General features: G+C 41.3%; 2 protein-coding genes across 2 annotated transcripts in view; one reads left to right on the forward strand and one right to left on the reverse strand.

The window, feature by feature from the left end:
* camk1b (calcium/calmodulin-dependent protein kinase Ib) overlaps positions 1–7,968 on the forward strand; it is a 141,137-nt gene extending 133,169 nt beyond the window's left edge. Inside the window, exons 8-12 of the mRNA XM_084317368.1 lie at positions 1,436–1,548; positions 3,292–3,370; positions 4,407–4,494; positions 5,076–5,172; positions 5,725–7,968. Of these exons, the coding sequence (XP_084173494.1) occupies positions 1,436–1,548; positions 3,292–3,370; positions 4,407–4,494; positions 5,076–5,172; positions 5,725–5,831 (484 nt within the window). The 3' untranslated portion in view covers positions 5,832–7,968. The remainder of the gene's footprint in view (positions 1–1,435; positions 1,549–3,291; positions 3,371–4,406; positions 4,495–5,075; positions 5,173–5,724) is intronic.
* Positions 7,969–18,192: 10,224 nt separating this feature from the next.
* On the reverse strand, positions 18,193–21,405 carry LOC311229682 (zona pellucida sperm-binding protein 4-like; the record flags this gene model as incomplete). Its single annotated transcript, XM_084315757.1, has 8 exons — positions 18,193–18,323; positions 18,486–18,564; positions 18,678–18,822; positions 19,515–19,707; positions 19,785–19,942; positions 20,054–20,151; positions 20,514–20,701; positions 21,108–21,405. The coding sequence occupies 8 exons, from the start codon at positions 21,403–21,405 to the stop codon at positions 18,193–18,195; spliced, it is 1,290 nt and encodes a 429-aa protein (XP_084171883.1).
* Positions 21,406–21,753: the final 348 nt, after the last annotated feature.

Consider the following 21,753-nt stretch of genomic DNA (forward strand, 5'->3'; position numbering starts at 1 on the left):
TTAACATAATTTAGTATAATACATTATATACTATACTTTGATTTATAGTACAAAAAGAAAAAACTTGAGTCACTTGACAGCAGTAAATAGTACAATACCACACTACATAACACAATATAACATGTGTATTTTTTAAGCTGCTTTTTAAATTGTGCAATATGTTTACTCATTTTGATGTATTCAGGTAAATCATTCCACAACTTCACTCCACAAACGGATATGCACATGCTTTTCAGCGTAGTGTGCATCATTGGCTGTTTAAGATTCCCTCTCCCTCTTAAATTATATTATCCTTCCCTGTCTCTGAACCATCTTTGAATGTTGCCTGGGATTAATTTATATCTGGCTTTGTATACAATGAGAGCAGTTTTGAAATCAACTAGGTCCATACATTTCAATGTTTGTAGCTTTATAAATAAGTTATTTGTGTGTTCATAATATCCAACATGGTTGACTATTCTTATTGCTTTTTTTTGCATGGTGCATATTGGTTGTAGAGTGCTTTTGTAGGTGTTACCCCACACTTCTGCACAGTAGTTCATATATGGAAGGAAGAGCGTACAGTACAGTGTATACAGTGTTTTTTGGTTTAGAATGTGTCTTATCTTACATAAAACACCAACACTTCGTGCCAATTTTGTTCTGACATATTTGACTTGAGGTTTCCAGTTGAGTTTGTGGTCTATTATTACACCCAGAAATGTATTCTCAAATAGCCTTTCTAGTTTAATACTATCAATAGGGATGTCCGATATTATCGGCCTACCGATATTATTGGCCGATATCGGCATTAAAATGTGATATCGGAAAATATCTATCTGTTTTCAATTTTTTTTTTTTTTTTTTTTTTTACATTTCTATAACCTTTATTTACCCAGGCAAGCAAGTAAGAACAAATTCAGATTTTATTTATTGTCAAATGTATGCATAATGTTAATTCCACAACAAGAGATATGTAATGTTAATTACCTGAAATTATTCCGTTTTTGGGGGGGGGGGGGGGGGGGACCCTGCATATATTGGTATCGGTTGATATCGGTTGATATCTGTATCGGAAATTAAGAGTTGGACAATATCGGTATATCGGTATCGGTAAAAAAGCCAATATCGAGCATCCCTAACTATCAATCATTAGTTCAACCGGTGTGTTTTCTTGTATATCACGTTTACCAAATATCATGAATTTGGTTTTCTTTATATTTAATGATAATTTATTTGCATCAAACCACACTTTCAGCTTGGATAGCTCAGCTGCCACATTCATTAACAACTTTTGGAGGTTCTCTCCCTCACAGAAGACATTTGTATCATCAGCACAAAAAAAAATAATAATAATAATAATTACGCATTACCTATATAATTTTATGTACAGTATGAATAATTTAGAGATGAGCAGACCTTGTGACTTCTCTTCTCTTCGTTTCCTCTCCTCTAGGTTGTGTGGCTACCCTCCATTTTACGACGAGAACGATGCCAAACTGTTTGAACAGATTCTGAAGGCGGACTATGAGTTTGACTCTCCTTACTGGGATGATATCTCTGATTCAGGTAAAAGGACCGTGTATGAGAAGATAACAATGGGTGTATTTATATACACATTAATAGGTAATGAGGTCAACCAGTAACCGAAAGGTTGCTGGTTTGATCCCCAGCACCGGCAGCAGGGTGTATCCCAATTGGTGACTGGGATTATAACTGCATTATACTAAATTACATTTACTGTATGTATTTGTCGGGGACAATGCAAAAGAAAACATTGTAGCAGGTTACAATAACAAGATACAGATCCATTGCTTGTAGAATTTCTAGCCAAGGCTAATTTGCAACCCCTATCCCTGGTTAGACTTTTCTACTTAAAAGTGGTCATTACATATCATTACCAAGTTAGTTAAAATCAGCACATAATTAATAGTGACATTCTTTACATGATCATACAATAATTATGATAATTACATAACATTACAGTGATTTTGCATGTGTTGCTTACAGTATGTGTGCATGTGTGTGTGTTCCCTGATTCATGGCAATATGTGTAGGTGCATATGTTTATAGGTGTGTTTGTCCGTGAGCATGCATGTGTGTACTGTAGTCTCTGTAGTAATATATATGTTTGTCCATGTGTGCCTGTTCCTCTATTTGTGTGTACATGTCCATGTGTGTATGTTCCTATTGCTGTGTGTACATGTCCACATGTGTTTGTTCCTCTATCTGTGTGTACATGTCCATGTGTATGTATGAGTGCATGACCAGTGATCAATGCTTGCAGGTTTGGCTTGGTTTCAGCCAGTGTTTCACCTTTTCATTAAATGTCTTCAGATCAGTTTGTGTTTAAATTTTTTTATAAAAATGTATCCCTTTTACCGAAAAGGATGACTGACTGAAAGTGGTTTTGCGCTGTGCCTGCAGTTCTAAAGTAACCTAAGAGCCCTATTCATTGTCTATGGAGCAGTCCCAGATTTGACATCCCAGTGACCAGTGATGCCACAGATTACTTGTAAAAATAATCTGATTACTGATTACTCCTTTAAAAAGTAATCTAGTTACTTTACTGATTACTTGATTATCAAAGTAACTTAGTTACTTTGAAAGTAACTAGGTTACGAAGTCGTCGTCGTCGTCGTCCCTGCTGCTGCACAACATAAGAATGACAATTTTTTTTTTTTTTTTTTAAATAATGCTTTATTGAAAGTGCATAATGTCATAAATCATGATTGGCTGCTCAGACAGGTCATCATGAGACGTCATCAGCCATCAGGCCATATAAGGTCACAGCTGTCCACTGCTCAGGCACTCTAGGACAGTGGTTCCCAAACTAAATAAAATAGAAAATGTATATAATATAATTTTAATTAAAAATAAAATTGTAAAACCGTTGTGTAATATAAAACATGGTATTATAGTTTGTTGTTCTCTCAAATTAGGCTTATCATTATGGGTAAATTATGAGATACTAAATAGTAACGCACAGCCACTTGGAAAAGTAACTGTAATCAGATTACTGGCTTGTAAAAAGTAACAAGTTAGATTACTATTTACTGAAAAAAGTTATCAGATTAGATTAGAGTAACTAGTTACTTAGTAACTAGTTACTGGCATCACTGCCAGTGACATACTCTATACATACACAGGGTTCTCTCTCTGATTTCTAGCTTGTGGTGCATGTTCACACATACTGACTTAACCCTCCTGGGGCACATGAAAAACATGTGTAAATTCTTAAAATGGGTGGCATTCCCCTTTAAAGGAATTGGAGACTTTTCTAATGTTTTGTTTCTGTGTTTTCTTTAACAGCCAAAGACTTCATAGTTCATCTGATGGAGAAAGACCCTCTGATACGTTACACCTGTGATCAGGCTCTACAACATCCCTGGTACACACACACACACACACACACACACACACACACACACACACACACACACACACACACACACACACACACACACACACACACACACACACACACACACACACACACACACACACACACACACACACACACACACACACACACACACACACACACACACACACACACACACACACACACACACACACACACACACACACACACACACACACACACACACACACACACACACACACACACACACACACACACACACACACACACACACACACACACACACACACACACACACACACACACACACACACACACACACACACACACACACACACACACACACACACACACACACACACACACACACACACACACACACACACACACACACACACACACACACACACACACACACACACACACACACACACACACACACACACACACACACACACACACACACACACACACACACACACACACACACACACACACACACACACACACACACACACACACACACACACACACACACACACTGTATGTTATGATGAATTGAAAATGGGGGACCCTGATGTAAACAAGACGAAAGTCTTTCTCTGGTCTGCATCCCCTTAACAATTGTATGTATTGAGCTGTACTGTACCCATTCTGCAATCTGTTAATAAAGTTTTCAATCACACACACACACACACACACACACACACACACACACACACACACACACACACACACACACACACACACAATCAAGAAGAGACAGGACAGAGTTGCAGTTACCAAAACCTTTATTCAACAGAACATTTCCTAAATTCCATTGACTATGTTAATTCCCTAGCCCCTTATCCTAATCATAACCACTACATGCTTAACCATAACTCACAAATGGCCTATTTCAAAGTGATGACCAGCTAAAGTGTCCTCACGCATCACCCCTTATGTCCAGAACTCAAATTGGTCCTCACAAGTATAGTAATGCGAGTACACTCTGTTGGCAATGGTTTTGCATGACTTGGTTCCTTCTTCCTGGGTTACTCAGGATCGCTGGTGATACCGCGCTGGACAAGAACATCCACGAGTCCGTCAGCGCCCAGATCAAGAAGAACTTTGCTAAGAGCAAGTGGAGGGTGAGGCGAAATATAAAGTTAATTAAGAACATCTGACTTTGCATGCGTGTGGAAAACCTCTGAGCTGCTGTCGTGTCTATAGCTGAAATGTGCTTAATTTCATTCAGCAACAAGGAAACTACCAACATTTAAACACATATTAATCTTTTCATCATTATTTTCGGCATAGCAGCTTTTTCTTTTTCTTTTTTGCCTGAATCAAGACTCCTGAATAACTGTCAGCCACACCCTCTTCTCTTCTTCCCTTTTTAAAGAATTCAATTCCTTGAATCATAGAATTATCATAGGAATTTTGGGGGGGGGGAAAGGGCAGAAGTGGGTGTGGCTGACAGAGATTGAAGGATCTGGATCCAGCCAACTACTCATGTGCGAAAATCACTAGGTAGTTGTTGCTATGGTCTGGAGGGATCCATGTCCATAGTATTCTATTACATCATTATGGCAGACATCTTGGTAGGTAATTGTAATCAATACTGATTTAAATGACAACTGTGGCCAGTGAACTGGGTTAAAGGCATGACACGTCATGAGTACTATGAATAAATTAGGTTGTATTGTTGTCCATGGCCTTTCTTCTGCAGCAAGCGTTCAATGCCACAGCGGTAATTCGTCACATGCGTCGGCTGCAGCTGGGAACCAGCCAGGAGAGCCCTGGTCAGACCAGCCTTCTAGACACAGGTACCTTCTCACTACAATTACTCAACTTTCTGCAATTGACTGGATGTTTTTTTTTCAAGTAACTTTTTTCTTTTTATATTTTCTTGAGCTTGTACACCTCTTAACGGTGTCTGTTTTAAAATATGTTCTCCTGGATTTACTAGAGTAAGCTTTACTTCGAGCTATTGCTGAAATTATACAGTTGATGGACTATGACTGAGGGATTTTATACATGGCACAGTGTTTCATTTTAAATCGAGAAACTGCACCCTCTAGGTTTCCCCCATGTGTATTACAAAAATACAAGCACCAGTCAACTGGTTTGGCCTCCACGCTTGCCCTCCCCCTGCCATACGTGTGCTCTGTTCTCACGGTAGGCAAATTGGTGTTTATCCAGTGAGGGTGAAGATTTGTTCAAATTGTCCGCTTCCAGTCTGTTTCAGGGGTAAGTCAAAATCTTCATCAATCAATCAACAAATTGTCTGTCTCTCTCTCTCTCTCTCTCTCTCTCTCTCTCTCTCTCACTCTCACTTTCACTCTCACTCTCACTCTCACTCTCACTCTCACTCTCAGAGTCCCAGTGTGAGGGGGATTGTTCCCAGAGTGCCGACAGTGTGTCAGAGCAAGACTGCCTGTCCAAGAACTGCACCTACCGCTGCCACCCTACCAGCCAGGTCTGATCCCTGCCGCAGGCTGACCTACCTAACCCACCCCACTGACTTTACAGTTTCAACCTCTGGGTGGCACCAGAGGTACTAACCCCACCCACCCCCCATGTCCAATTAGGAATATGGTGTTATTCCAACCTCTTGCCTGCAGGGGGGGGGGGGGTGTAAAGGATTCCAGTCTGGGAACAGTTTAAGTTTAAGTTTATTTGGATCCCCATTAGCCACAGCAGTGCTGGGGCTATTCTTCCTGGGGTCCATAACATGTAAAATACAGTAGAGAGAGAGATGGAAGAGTGAGAGAGAGACTTGACACTCTGCTATGTTGATGGATCAGAGGAGGTGACTTTTCCAGAATGGACTGATTGGAGGAGGAGGATAGAGAGTGGAGAGAGAGAGATAGAGGACATGAAGGACAGAGGGGAAGGTTCCCCCAAGTGCATCGTGGGTATTGTTTTTACGGGAACAGGGCCAAGCTTGTTGAACAGCGTTTTTAATCATGCTTTTTTTTATTCAACATGCATCTTTTTTCCTGCTTTTTTTTTTCTTTTTTCATGTTTACATATGTTTTTTTTTAAACGTCTTGTGTTCTACCTTTTTTCCATTAAAAATTCAGAAAAATGTATCCATGAACATTGTCTGCACAAGGAGAGCATGTCCCTGTGCATATTTTAAACATGTTATCTTTAAAGTAGGCTACATTACAGACAGAATTACAGAATATGGCATTACACTGCTGCTGTGATGGGCCCAACACATCCCAAACTAGTTTCTTTAGCATTTTGATATATTGCAGTATTTTAAGGGCTGCTTTAAAATAACAGTCGACGTCCTCTCCTAACTTAAAAACGCATTCTGCAGTACATTTTAATTTTACATTTGTACTGTAAAGTGTACACTGATGCATAGGACATAAATCCGTTTTTCTTTTTGACGGATCGGTGCAAGAACACTTCATCTATCAGTGTTTTTAAAAGAGAAGAGCGTTTAACCAGGTTAGCACAGAGCTTTTAACCAGACCAGCATAGGGATACGTCTTCGTCTAGGGTGCCTATAGGATATACAGGATGATGGTTTATTTTGTTTTTGGTAGCTTTTTGAAAGATACATCTGTGTACATGAGTTTTGGGCCTAACATTTTAATATTTTGTATATACTATATTCAATTGGTGCTCATGCGTCTGGAAAATGAAGATTCAAGTTTTTTTCATATTTTGTCTCCCAGTTAAGTACTGTAATCTCAGGAGGGAGACGGGCACACACACACACACAAGAAGATCAGAATACCAGGGGCCATTATAAAAGGTTTTGCTATATATATTATGTATAGCTATATAGCATGTCATTCTATAAAAGTAGAATTTGACTTGAACATTTCACACACGCGCACATCTTAACTAGATGTCTGGCATCTGAGAATTGGTGTGCTATTATATAAAAGCTTTGAATATCTTTATGCACAGCACACAGCATTGCGAAATGGAGAAGGAATGGGGGGAAATGTTTAGTTTAGGGTGTTTATAGTGTAAAACTGTTCCAATTCCTTAATCATTTGTAATTTAGAGATGAAAGGTGCTTGCACAGCTTTATTTGGTTGTCATTTTTACAAAATAAGGTCAACACACAAGGAAAAAACAACATTAAATCATGTTGAAGATTGAAGACAAAAAAAAGAGATAATTATAAATCACTGCTATTTGGTGAATGCCTTGCATCTCTGAAGGGCTCAGCTTTTCAGGAATAAATAAAAGAAACCTCATTCTCCGATTGACACACATGTGTCTTTGACATTACACATTGGGTTTTCAGCGGGTTTCCTGGATGAGAAAAGAACTGGCTGGCAACACAGAGACATAACCATGTCGAGTTTGTCGAGTTTTCATCTGACGACAGCGAAATGAGGCTCTCGATTTATGAAATTAATCAAAACATAAAATCCACTAAAGATATTAAGACCTACTCAAACAGACCTACATGTCTCTTCTGTGCCAGGTGCTTTTCATTCCAACCAAACTGTCGATGCAGCTTGTCACCATGTACTTATAAATGTACTTCCATAACCATCTTCTTATTAGTACATTTTCTTTTTCATAGCCATAATTCATTCTATCTGTACAGAGAGAACATGGATTAAAAGAAATGTAAATAATAACATCGACTCACTTCATCATTGCATCCGTCATTGTTTTCATGTTTGAACAACGGTCAGTGTACAGTTTACACAGTATGCATGATGTGTTGTTTGTGACGTCAGTTTTCAAGAAGCAAATGAAACGTTGAACTCTTAAGGTCATTGATGCATTTTTAAAGCATCGTGGATTCAGACAGACAAACAGAGCTATTTTAATGGCTTGCAAATAGTCTACAAGATTTAAATGGCTGATTTACAGAATGGTGATCAACTTCATTTAGATCAGGGTTTCCTAAACTATGGGGCAGGACTGTCTGTTGGGTCCCCTCCCACTTGATACCAATATGTTTTAATGTGACTGGGTCCCCATTTGATAATAGTACCAGTATGTTTTAATGTGTCTGGGTCCCCGTTTGATAATAGTACCAGTATGTTTTAATGTGACTGGGTCCCCATTTGATACTAGTATCATACCAGTATGTTTTAATGTGACTGGGTCCCCATTTGATAATGGTACCAGTATGTTTTAATGTGACTGGGTCCCCATTTGATAATAGTACCAGTATGTTTTAATGTGACTGGGTCCCCATTTGATAATAGTACCAGTATGTTTTAATGTGACTGGGTCCCCATTTGATAATAGTACCAGTATGTTTTAATGTGACTCGGTCCCCATTTGATAATAGTACCAGTATGTTTTAATGTGACTGGCTCCCCATTTGATAATGGTACCAGTATGTTTTAATGTGACTGGGTCCCCATTTGATAATGGTACCAGTATGTTTTAATGTGACTGGGTCTCTACTTTATGAGTGTTTTAATGTGACTAGGTCCCAGGGTGAGTTTTATTGACTCATTTCAGTTCCTGTGCTGGTAGATTTGAAGAACACCTGATTTAGATGGATGATTGGTGATATAGAGTGTCATAAAAGAGCATATTCATAAATCGAAATTGAGCTCTTGCAGTAATATAGAAATAATGTGAATTCTATTTGATGGTGGATTATCCCTTAGTCAGGTACTCTGGCTTAAGAGTCACTATCTTGCACAAATCTTGGTACCCCTTATGAAACTGATGAAGCTGCAATGTGTAGATACAACAAGGGCTGCCCCCTGTTGCTCAATCATTCCATTAATCCGTAGATTTGGTCTTTGTCGACAGAGACAATGTTAGTCTATTTTGATGTTTTTCCTCGAGGAATGAGTTATTTCTTGGAAGAATTATGAGCACATCTCCGGTAAGCACTAGATTTAAAGACAACCTTCTGCATGATTTCATGTGGGACACAAACATTTTTAAGATGTGTGATGAAATCAGCCATTTGATTAGTCAACAGTTCCTTATGACTATTGAGGATGTTGAGGACAGCCCTATAGATGCAACAATCTTTATTTCTTTATTTTTTAAGTGAGGAGAGACTTAAAAGGGCAAACCCTCCAACCCTGGCCTTTATTCAAAATGTCTCTTTTGATCATGTTTCTTTTGAGTAATTATGACATGCTTTGCTTTGTCATGAACAAATATTCATGTAGAAATGTTTGCCGTTTGCATGGTGTGATTTAAAATGTGACTCATGATTATTATTGAATAGTACACTTCAGTTTATATGACAACTACTGGTCAACGTTATCAGAAGTTCTTAAATTGCACTGTGTGATGTTGACGAGTGAAAAAGCTTTCGTAATATCTTCAAATGAGTAAGTGAGTAGAACGTGCTGCTTCCAAATGTATATTTAAAGCTTCATGATGCATTCATATTGGGTGGGATGTACAGTAATGTGTGACAAAGTTCAGAAAAAAAAATTAAAAAGCCTAGTTATGTAATTTTCACAGGTTTTCAGTGTGGGTTTTTATGCAACCAGTGAGTTATTGTGACAACTGAACATCCACAAGTAGGACAGGCAAGTCCAAGACGGTCCTCATCTGTGTCACCTGCCCTGGGAATGACCTTAGTTATGATGGAGAGAGAGAATGTCATTGGGGTCATTTTCCACCATCATAACCATACTGACTGTGCCTACAGTCTGCCCATGTAATGAAATACTTCACATATTTACCTGTATATTTACATATTTCACTGTCGGGTCATAACATTGTGCTGTAACTTCAGCAACTGTAGTTTTTAATGGAAATAATTTCCCCCATAAACAGTCAACGCAAATATATATTGGAGATGAGATGAAGATATCCAATAGCTGAACCTCAAGTGGTGCATGAAGGATGAACAAGAAGGGATTCGAACATTGAGGATAACTTCCAATTGGCATATTAAATGTAAGGTCAAGTTAAAGGTACAGTGGGGCGCTCCAGTAGCACACCACATAGCACACCACATAGCACGCTGAGTCGCGAAGCGGTCATCCCGGTTCGTTTTCCAGTCCCGGCGACCATTTGCCGCATGTCTTCCCTACCTCTCCTCCCGTTCTCCCTCTATCGGTCCTGCGTGGCCAGAAAAAGCTGAAAATGCTATAAATAAAAGTAAAAAAAGAAAAAAAAATAGTTAAAGGTACAGTAAAACTAGGAAGAATATAGCCTGAGGTGGACCTTCTTCCAAAAATGTAAAGGTTCACCTGCCTCGGTTGTACATATTCTGGTTTTGGCTCCATGCAGAAGAGCTTGAGGTTGCTATACATCCCTCTTGGATGGCCAAAGCACCCCCAAGAAACCTGTAGTTGCTTTAGATTATACACGCATACCTCCAATATGTCTTGCCTTGTGTGTATATGCATTGCTATACATCCTGGAGCACTCACCATATTACCTCCAGTTTTTCTAAACCCATTTTTGTAAGCCTTTGCATGGCCCTGATAATTGCATCTGCCTAAAGATATGCCCCCCCACCCCCCGTTTCATTAAGGTAGTCTACTTTTGGTTTCAATTTGTTTACCCATTGTTGCACAGCAGTTCACTAAACAAGGCTGATGACGGGCTACAAGTGCATGTATTGTATCAGAGCCTGGGTTTATGTCTCCTGAATCTGGACCTACAGTACTGTATAACAACTACATTTGTTTCCACTCTTAAGTTTGTTTCTATTTAGCTTTTCTCAAACTACTGCAGAATGCCACTAATAGTGATTTATGTTGTACAAATTACTTGTACAGTAAAAATATAGCCTTAGTAAATGTTGAGCTACAGTACTTATGTATGGATGCATTGGAGGTTGTTGAATATTGACTATTCAGTATCAAAGCCAGTACTTTGAACAGATATGTAGGTGAACTGTACATTAAAATGTCTGTATGCATCATGTGTCTGCTTGATTTAGTGAAACTTTGAACTCATTTTGGTTCAACTTGTGGCATAACTCTTGTGCTCATAGCGTCTACACAATTACATCTACATAAAGTACATTAAGTGGCATGTGCATCAGCTGTTGGATTTAGGGATGTCCTGAGTAAAGTTCTTGCCCCCACGAAGAGTAATTTAGTATGCCACCACATGAGTCGAGATTTAAGTTTTATACATAATGGAGCTGCACACTTAGAAGTTATTAAAAACAATGGTCCTCATTCTCGAACATGTTCATAAGTACCTTCTGTAAATATCTTGGTAAAGATTTCTTACTAACAATTTACAAAAATCCTCCTCCGGAGTCCTTAGCGTGTGAAACGGTCTACGTAAGTGGCCAAAATCTTTGCAGCTGGGTTCCCATGAATGAAATAAGTCACTCATTCTTAAACTGCAAAGCATGTTCTTGTACACCGGGATTTGCATACAGGTACCCTATCTCCCCCCCCCCCCCCCCTCACAGTGAACTGTGGTGTTCCACAAGGAAGCATACTAGGACCACTACTGTTCCTAATTTATGCAAATGACATGTCGTCAGCTTGTGACTGCAACTTGTTCCTGTTTGCGGATGACTCAGCCCTGCTGGTCTCTGACAAGAACAAGTTACAGGTTGAAAAAACCCTCAGCTCGGAACTAGGCAAAATCTGCATATGGCTCGCCGACAACAAACTATCATTACACATGGGCAAAACAGAGTCCATTCTCTTTGGTTCAAATAACAAACTCAGCAAGACCGACGGCTTCTCAGTTACAGTGGGTGACAATATTGTCACAAGGAAAGATGAAATTACCTACCTGGGTTCCATCCTAGAGGCTAATCTTTCCTGTGACAAAATGGCATCCAATGTAATAAAAAAAAGTCAACCAACGAACTCGATTCTTGTACCGGATCTCCTCTCTGGTAAACAAGAATACCCTGAAGACTCTGGCAGGAGCACTCATTCAAGGGTACTACGACTATGCTTGCACCTCATGGTACCAAAGCACCTCAAAGGCACTAAAAACCAAATTACAAACATCTCAAAACAAACTAGTCAGACTACTGCTTGACCTGACTCCTAGAACCCACCTCACCCCTGCACACTTTGCCAACCTAGGATGGCTTAGAGTAGACGACAGAGTACAGCAACTTGCAATGGGCCTGGTCTACAAGATACACTACACGACCAAGGTACCCATGTACATGTCAAAATACTTCCCAAAGGTCAGTGAATACCACGATCACAACACCAGAGGGAGCTCCACAAATCATGTAAAACCCAGATTCAGCTCAAACAAGGGACTAAACACGTTTCGCAATTATGCCACATCAATGTGGAACGCCCTACCCAAAGCTGTAAAGGAATGTGAATCACTACCCACCTTCAAAAACACTCTCAAAGAACACCTACGGGAGACTGCAATTCGAAACTGGCCCCTACAAATGTCCTAACCCAGTTGTACAATAAAGACCAAGCATGGCTTTGTCAGTATTCCAATGTACAGTGCCCCCCCCTACCCAACCCCCCCCCCCACCTCCAATGTACAGCCCCACCCAACCTACCCAACCTCCTCCAATGTACAGTTTCTATGTCAAATGTATGTTAGTATTCCAATGTACAGTGTGTGTGTGTCCCCTACCCAACCCCCCCCCCCCACACACCTCCAATGTACAGCCCCACCCCACCTACCCAACCTCCTCCAATGCACAGTTTCTATGTCAAATGTATATACTCTTTTTCTGGATTTTTTTTAGTATCACAAACAGTACTGTATTTGCAAATCTGGTATGTCAAATGTATAGATGTAGCAGTACTGTCTATCTGTATGTCGTGTGTGTCATATGATTAATTGAAAATGGGGGACCCTGATGGAAACAAGACGAAAGTCTCTCAGGTCTGCATCGTCTTAACAATTGTATGTATTGAGCTATACTGTACTGTACCCTTTCTGCAATCTGTTAATAAACTTTTCAATCAATCAATCAAACACGGCCCGCCAGCTCCTTATAAGACGACTTGGAGGCATGTGCAAAACAGCAGAGGATCAGCATTGCACCATGCTGACCCAGTCAACAGCAACATTCCTCCACTACCACCTCTACAAAAGAACCCACGAGAGGCCACAGCGAGAAGGAATGAACCAGTGTTCACAATCGAGGCGCCCAGCACGTCGCGGGACCAAAACAGCGAGGCATCGCCCGATGGCCGGCGAGCTAACGGGGCTAACATCAATGGACAAAGGACCCAGAAAGCTAACGTGGGCTAACAACAAAGGACATAGGACCCCATCCCCCCCCTCCCCACCTACCGCCACCCGGTCAACCAGACACCACAGACAATCAACACCTTGAACTCGACGACATAAACCAAATAACGAACACAAATGGACTTCATATATTTCACCTAAACACAAACAGTCTGAGACCCAAACTGGCTGAAATCAGACAATTGTTTTTAAACGGTAAGGCTAACATATTGTGTTTCACAGAAACAAAACTACTCATCTGTACAGGATCCAGAGATTGAAATCGAGAACTATTCAATAGTCAGGAGGGACAGAAACCAGTATGGAGGTGGCGTCTGTGTGTATATTCACAAAGATACCAAATTCATCAACCGTACAGACCTTAACCATGACGAAATTGAAACTGTTTGGATTGAAATCTTATTTGAAAGGGCGAAATCAGTACTAGTAGGCACAATCTATAGACCACCAGAATACAGTGGCTTCTATGACACACTTGATGGGTGTTTAGCTGGGGTGGAGGGCGTAGAAAAAATTCGTATTGGGGACTGAAACACTGATATGTTACGTAAAGCAGCACCCGTCTTCAAGGCCTTCAGTAGGTTTTGTGATCTACACGGCCTCAGCCAGCTAATCACCCAACCCACAAGGGTATGGGAATCAACTCAAACTACCATTGACCTCATCCTGACCTCTGACAAGTCCAAGATCTCCAATAAAGGGGTTATAGCATTCGGGTTAAGTGATCATTATATGATATTCTGTACTCGCAAAAAGCTAAAGCAAAAGGCTGGCTGTCACAAAACAGTCACATCTAGAGACCTCAAAACCTACTCTAGCGAGGCCTTTAAGCTTGAACTGGAGAGCCTGGACTGGTCAGATGAGCTCAATGGTACACTGGTTGAAGAAACATGGCTTGGCTTCAAAACCAGATGTTCAACAATACTAAACAACATGGCCCCCCTAAGAACCACCAGGGTAAAAAATCACGCTGAGCCATGGATGCACACTGAAATACTGACCGCTATGAAAGCCAGAGACAAAAAATGCTCAGAGTTTCGTAAAAGTCAGTCAAAGCTTACCAAAAGCACGAGCAGTGAACTCCAAGCCCACGTGACTGAACTCAAACTTAGAAAGAAACAAACTAAGAAATGACAAACTTCATGATCAAAGCTGCTAAAAAAAATGTCATCAATGACAAAACTAAAGAAAACTAAAACAAACCATGTGAACTTTGGAAATTACTCAATAATCAACTAGGCTGCAGTAAAAAAAACTTAAAACCAGATTCTCAAACATAAACATAAAGACTGACAACACGCTCATCACAGACAAGCTGGATGTAGCCAATTACTTAAACACTTTCTTCACAAACATAGCCACAACACTGGTAAACAAACGACCGTGCACTCAGGGCATTATGGGGTAGAACACATAGTAGCATACTACAAGAACCTTGGGGTCCACAAAGACTATTTCAAACTGGAAATGGTAACAGATGAGGTACTCAAAAAAACTGAGCGCCCTCCAACCGAACAAGGCCACTGGCCATGACAACATCCCCTCCAAATTCCTCAGAGACTCAGCAGCCGCCATCACCCCAGTCATCACACACATAATAAACCTCTCCATAAAACAGGGACACGTCCCCAAGGACTTCAAAATTGCGAGAGTAACACCCCTGCACAAAAAGGGCAGCAAATTAGACCCAGGCAACTACCGCCCCGTTTCCATCCTTACCTCCATCGCGAAAGTCATGGAAAAAATTGTATACGAACAGGTAGAAAAGTACCTTGCGGAAAAAAATCTAATCTACGAATTCCAATCTGGCTTCAGAACATCCCACTCCACTGACGCTATTTGAACGACCACATCAAAAAAAAAAAAAAAAAAAAAAAAAAAAAATCTAACCCCGACTAACCTTAATGTCATGCACTTGTCCTAATAAACTAACCTACACTGTAACACGCAACACTTTGATGAACATTGTTACTCAGCTGATAGAGTTATACCCTTCTTGCTGTCTTGTCGCACAGAACTTGTAAGTCGCTTTGGATAAAAGCGTCAGCTAAATGACTAAATGTAAATGTAAATGTAAACAAGAGGTGGACGCGGGCAAATACTGCGGCATGTCATGCTGGACCTACAAAAGACCTTCGACACTGTCAATCACACCATTCTGATTGACAAGCTAAAACCAATTGCTTTTATCTTGTCAATCAGTGAGCTGGATGCAATCCTACCTGGAGGGGAAAAAACAGATGGTGGAGGTAAACGGTACCCTATCCCCCCCCCCCCCCCCCTCCCAGTGAGCTGTGGTGTTCCACAAGGTAGCATACTAGGACCGCTACTGTTCCTAATTTATGCAAATGACATGTCGTCAGCTTGTGACTGCAACTTGCTCCTGTTTGCGGACGACTCAGCCCTGCTGGTCTCTGACAAGAACAAGTTACAGGTTGAAAAAACCCTCAGCTCTGAACTAGACAATCTGCATATGGCTCGCTGATAACAAACTATCATTACACATGGGCAAAACAGAGTCCATTCTCTTTGGTTCAAATAATAAACTCAGCAAGACCGACGGCTTCTCAGTTACAGTGGGTGATAATATTGTCACAAGGAAAGATGGAATTACCTACCTGGGTTCTATCCTAGATGCTCATCTTTCCTGTGACAAAATGGCATCAAACTTAATAAAAAAAAGTCAACCAACGAACTCGATTCTTGTACCGGATCTCCTCTCTGGTAAACAAGAATACCCTGAAGACTCTGGCAGGAGCACTCATTCAAGGGTACTACGACTATGCTTGCACCTCATGGTATCAAAGCACCTCAAAGGCGCTAAAAACAAAATTACAAACATCTCAAAACAAACTGGTCAGACTACTGCTTGACCTTACTCCTAGAACCCACCTCACCCCTGCCCACTTTGACAACCTAGGATGGCTTAGAGTAGACGACAGAGTACAGCAACTTGCAATGGGCCTGGTCTACAAGATACACTACACGACCAAGGTACCCATGTACATGTCAAAATACTTCCCAAAGGTCAGTGAATACCACGATCACAACACCAGAGGGAGCTCCACAAATCATGTTAAACCCAGATTCGGCTCAAACAAGGGACTAAACACGTTTCGCAATTATGCCACATCAATGTGGAACGCCCTACCCAAAGCTGTAAAGTAATGTGAATCACTACCCACTTTCAAAACCACTCAAAGAACACCTACGGGAGACTGCAATTCGAAACTGGCCCCTGCAAATGTCCTAACCCAACCCCCTCCAATGTACAGTAAATGACCAAGTATGGCTTTGTCAATATTCCAATGTACAGTTTTGCTTGTACAAGTCTCTCTGGTCTGCATCCCCTTAACAATTGTATGTATTGAGCTGTACTGTACCCATTCTGCAATCTGTAAGTTTTCAATCAAAATGAGATTACATTTAGTCATTTTACAGCACAAGTACAATACACCATCCAACCAGAGTGCAAATGTAACAGTGAAGTGCAATAGTAACTATGTAATAATGCACAGGTGATAAAACCCAGACATCCCATTTAGTAATGTAAATACTGAACGATTGCACGCTTGTCAAGTGCCAGTGAGTAGGGATGGGTATCGTTGATTTTAGCGATTCCTTCAGTTCTTTTAGATCATTAAAAAAAGTATACATTTATTATTTGAACGGCTTAAGGCTCCATCTGTACTTGATGTTTGTTGTGTTGCATATTTGAAATAAACTTCAATCGAACACTTAAAAAAAAAAAACTGTTTAACCTAGCCATCTATAAAACATCATGCTAAAACTGAAACAAATGTCCTACTCCCCTAGTGCTGCTTTTTTATTTTGTTAAAAAATCTTTTAGTTAAGACTAAAATTTCATGACGGCTTCCCGTCCTCGCGTTTCCAGTGCATCGGACACCCAACTTTACATTTTCAACAACAGAACAGATTGCTAATTAAACACTTATGGAAACGGAGTAACTTAACTTAGACTACCGATAACGTCAGAGCTTATCAATAGTTTTCTAATTTAGTACCGGTTCCCGTTTAGAACCGGGTTTCGGGGGGCATCCCTAGGTATGAGTCTGACTGAACGTGCTTCTCATCTTGACGTCGTAGAGGGGGGTGGGAGGGATTCCCCAGGATGGCAGCCAGTTTCCTTCTCATCCCCCTCTCTGCCACCACCTCTAGTCTGAACAGCTTGACGCCTTCCTCACCAGCTTGTTGGTGTCCCTCGAGTTGATGTAGCCCCCCCATTACTAAATGAGATGTCATGCATACATGTCATACAGTAGGACTTAGTATAATACAAGTCATTAGAATAGAAGCCTACTTTGCGGGAATGATACATCACATACGTGTTGTGCGCCGAGGCTGCCTCACTAAGCAGATCATGCATACTATCAGAGAAGACAGTATATTTCACTATTACAGTATAGCTATAGCCACGGTGATCGGTTTAGTTCCCATTAATTTAGTGTGTAATGCTCACGATGCCTCGAGTCAGGACTATAAATGCAAAACACGAGTACTGTATGAGATACAGTACTTCCCTTTTATAAGACAAGTTATCCTGCAGCACAGATTTGAGTTACTGGCCCAGGGACAGCATTCCCTTCTGCCAGAGTGCATTATGTACCATCTGCCTCCACAAAATATCCCAATAGGTTAGCAACTGAAACAAAGTCAGTGGTTTTGGTTTTATAAAGTTTTTAATATCAGTCCCATATTAAGTCATCTGCCTTTACACTGTGCTTGAAGGGGCTTTGAGGCGTGGAGAAGATCACCTCTCCACTGGAGACAACAGTCCTCTGTCCTGGGACAACACTTATTGCAAATGCAGCTCTTCCTGGAGATGAGAAAGTGACAAGTCAGTCTACCAGGCCAAGAAACATTCAGCACACAAAAAAACCTTTGTGGAACTATACATAAATATATAAAAGTGGCATGCCTCCCAGCCCTAATGTCTACTGGGGACACGTTACACATGCAACAATTAAGATGGACTCACGTTGACGCCTATGGCATGGCTGTTCACAGGATTCAGTGCTGCCAGGAAGGCACACTGCTGTAGAACAGTGGATAAACACCTGAGGGGGGATGGGGTTGCAGAATGTTAAGAGCAGCCAAGGAACTACAGCGAGCATGATTACAATTCGAGCCGAGACTGGGCAATGACAATTTGAGCTTGAAGCCACCATACCTTGTCCTTAGTGTAAGTGTAAGTGTGATCCACGAAGGTGAACATCCTCACGATGAAGCGCCTGTAGTGGGTTGGGTATAGAAGCCCAGAGGAGCCGTCCACAGAGACTACTTTTGTCTGGTAACGGTCATCTTGGTAAGGGCACCTGTTAAAAAAAAAAAAGCTTCATTTTAATAGTCGTCCAATTTAGCATTATTTTAATCTACTTATGGGGCACACCCAACATTATGCTCTTACAGTCTTCTCCAGAGCTAGACAAGATGCCAATTTCCTCTGCATTCAGTAGAAAGCTATCGGGCTGCAAGCTAGCCTAGCTCAGCACAAACACATGGAAGCAGATGTGGCTATGGATTGTCCAGTCCCTCCCCCCCCCCCCCCTCCATCTGCTTCCATGCATTTGTGCTAAACTAGGCTAGCAGCCGGATAGCCTTCTACTGAACGCACAGAGGAAATTGGCTTCTTGTCAGACTTAAGATATTAAGCCATAATGTTGGCATACCCCCTTCAACAGATGATATCTCTTGACACTTCAGTATACAATGCTGTCCTGAATCTCACCCCAGCATGTAATGAATCATAACTTTCCTCAAACCGTACTACAGTGGCAAGTCTATAGCTGGTACCGCCCCTCAAGTTTAATGAGATGCCAAAAGTGCCATCTTAGGGGTGGGGGGGGAGGGGGGGGTTAAATGACTAATTAGGTTTTCCTACAGTATGAAGCATCTAGTGAAGAAATATGAAATTCAAAATACATCCCCAAGTATCCTTTTAATGTCAAGCTGGTTACTAAAAATACCAAGTTGTGAAACTGATCCAAGTCATGAGTTGTTCATTTACCCATCTATCAGGAGGTCCCACTGGGGAAGGCTGTCACGGTCAGGGGTGGATGTGGCCCAGCAGTGCTCCAGAGTCAAGACGATGTTGGGATCAGTCCTCTCCAGGATACGAACCTCGACGTACAGCGGCTCCCTCAGGACCTTGGTGACGGGATAGTCTGCTGTGCTGTAGAATGAACCGTACGCCACTTCCTCTGCAATTAAAACCAGGGCAGAGTGAAGTCACTATAGAAATAAGAGTTCAGTAATGATGGGGTTAATGTCAGCTCACCCTCAATACAGCCCTTGTTGTAGCACTTTCCGTTGGCCAATCGAAGCTCCGCCCTGAGAGGTCCTTGAGCAGCGATTGGCTCAGGAGGAGGAAGAGGGTTCACTTCAATAACTAGAGCCTCCACTGCTGTGCCAGAGTACCTACACTGGAACAACAGCCTAATGGGAGAAGGAACAACTTTTTAAAAAGCCATTTTGAAGAAATCAGTTGTATACCAAAGAAAAAAAATCTGTGACAAGAGTTCTATGATTGAACTTTGAGGAACCCACTCAAAATGGCTGTCCCTGGTGATTGAGCCTCTGGGGCCGATTCCAACATCATATGAAGAGGACATGATGTTCTCATAGACCACATAATCCCCTTCTTCCTACAAAATAAATTTGGCAGAGTTACACAAATCCATCTTGTACCCATGTCTTCTAGACCAAAACTCAGCTTAGTAATGGTATTTTCACAACATGCAGTCAATTCAATTTCAGAAATGTTTACTAAAAAGGGCACAATGCCAACCCCTTTGCCATTGACATGGCTGTCATTTTGCCCTCATGTCATGCACAGGTTGGGATTGCCTTCTACCGATGGTAGAAAGGAATCCCAACCCGACATAAGATCAAAATGGCAGTGAGAATATACTAGTCATTTAATTATAATCCCCCATTGGGTTGACTACCAAGATGTCTGCATTGATACAAGCGAATACTACGCAGTTTGCAGCAACCTTCTACCCACATTCATGGTGGTGCCGCATGCAGTGACTGGGAACTGGAAGATGGCAAAGGCAGAGTTGGTGCCGACGGGGCTACAGAAGGCATCGGTAGTTTCCAGCAGGCTGACGGAGTCGACATCTATGTGGGGCAGCGTGGCATCCCTGGCCACCACCACCACAAACTGGCCATCCCTGGTACACTGTACAGTCACTGAAGAGAGCAAAGTTACTCCCAATAACAGTAAAGGAATTATGACTAAAGTCAAATCTTCATTTCAACTCAAATTCATAAAATGGTACAATCAATTAAAAACATAAGATTAAGGTGCAATGGTTGGTGATTTTAAACTGACCAAAGGATATCAAAATAGAGTTTTAGGGTTTGTTGTATGATGTTCCCACATGTCAGGAGCACAGACGCTAAAAGCCAATTTCCCAAGTTCAGTATAAACTCTTAAGTGTAAGCCAGTCATTGGAAAATGTCCTATAGGGTCCAGACATCCACGCCAACAGAAGTAAGAAATTGGGCAAGCTCCAATAATGCCTATATAGAAACAGATGCTAATATTTGGAATGTGTTGTGCAGGAGTTACCAAAGCATACAATTATAAACATACCTGCTTTGCCGTAGTAACACCGACCATCAAAACAACAATTGATGGCCTCACACTCCTCAACGGTGACGTCTCCAGGTCCACACTGCACCTTCATACGCTCCTCTACCTGGCATCTCTCAAGCGGAACTTCTGCCACGGGCGTCTCCAGCTGCTGCTGAGGCCAGTGAGGCAGCGGAGGAGTCTGGGGTCTCGATGGTATATGTCTCTGCGACTGAATCTTCCATGAATGCTGGGCAGTAACATCAACGGCCAACAGCCCAACCACCACGATGACAAACACGCACTTCAATTGCCCCATTACAACGTCGCTGATAGCCATACACTAGCTGAAACTGGAGCCTGGATTAATTGCCTGTAATTGCCTGGATTCCTTTGGTGGCTTTATGTGTTTGCTCAGAGCTCCACCTTCTCATCGTTAAGAGTCAATCACTTTCCAGCCCTGGACAGTTAACCAGTGAGGTCATCTGTCTGGAGAAGAGAAGAAGTGACTACTGCCTTTCAAAGCAGAGGATACTTTCTTCTTGAGTTTCTCTATGACATATTCATATAGAATCAGGACATAGTGTGTAGACAAAACTGTTGTTAAGCATATTGAGTACAAGGACAAAGTCATGTTTATGCTCCTATCTGACATAATAGTGTGCCT

Source organism: Notolepis coatsorum (assembly GCF_963971535.1).
Source record: "Notolepis coatsorum genome assembly, chromosome: 6".
NCBI lineage: Eukaryota > Metazoa > Chordata > Actinopteri > Aulopiformes > Paralepididae > Notolepis > Notolepis coatsorum.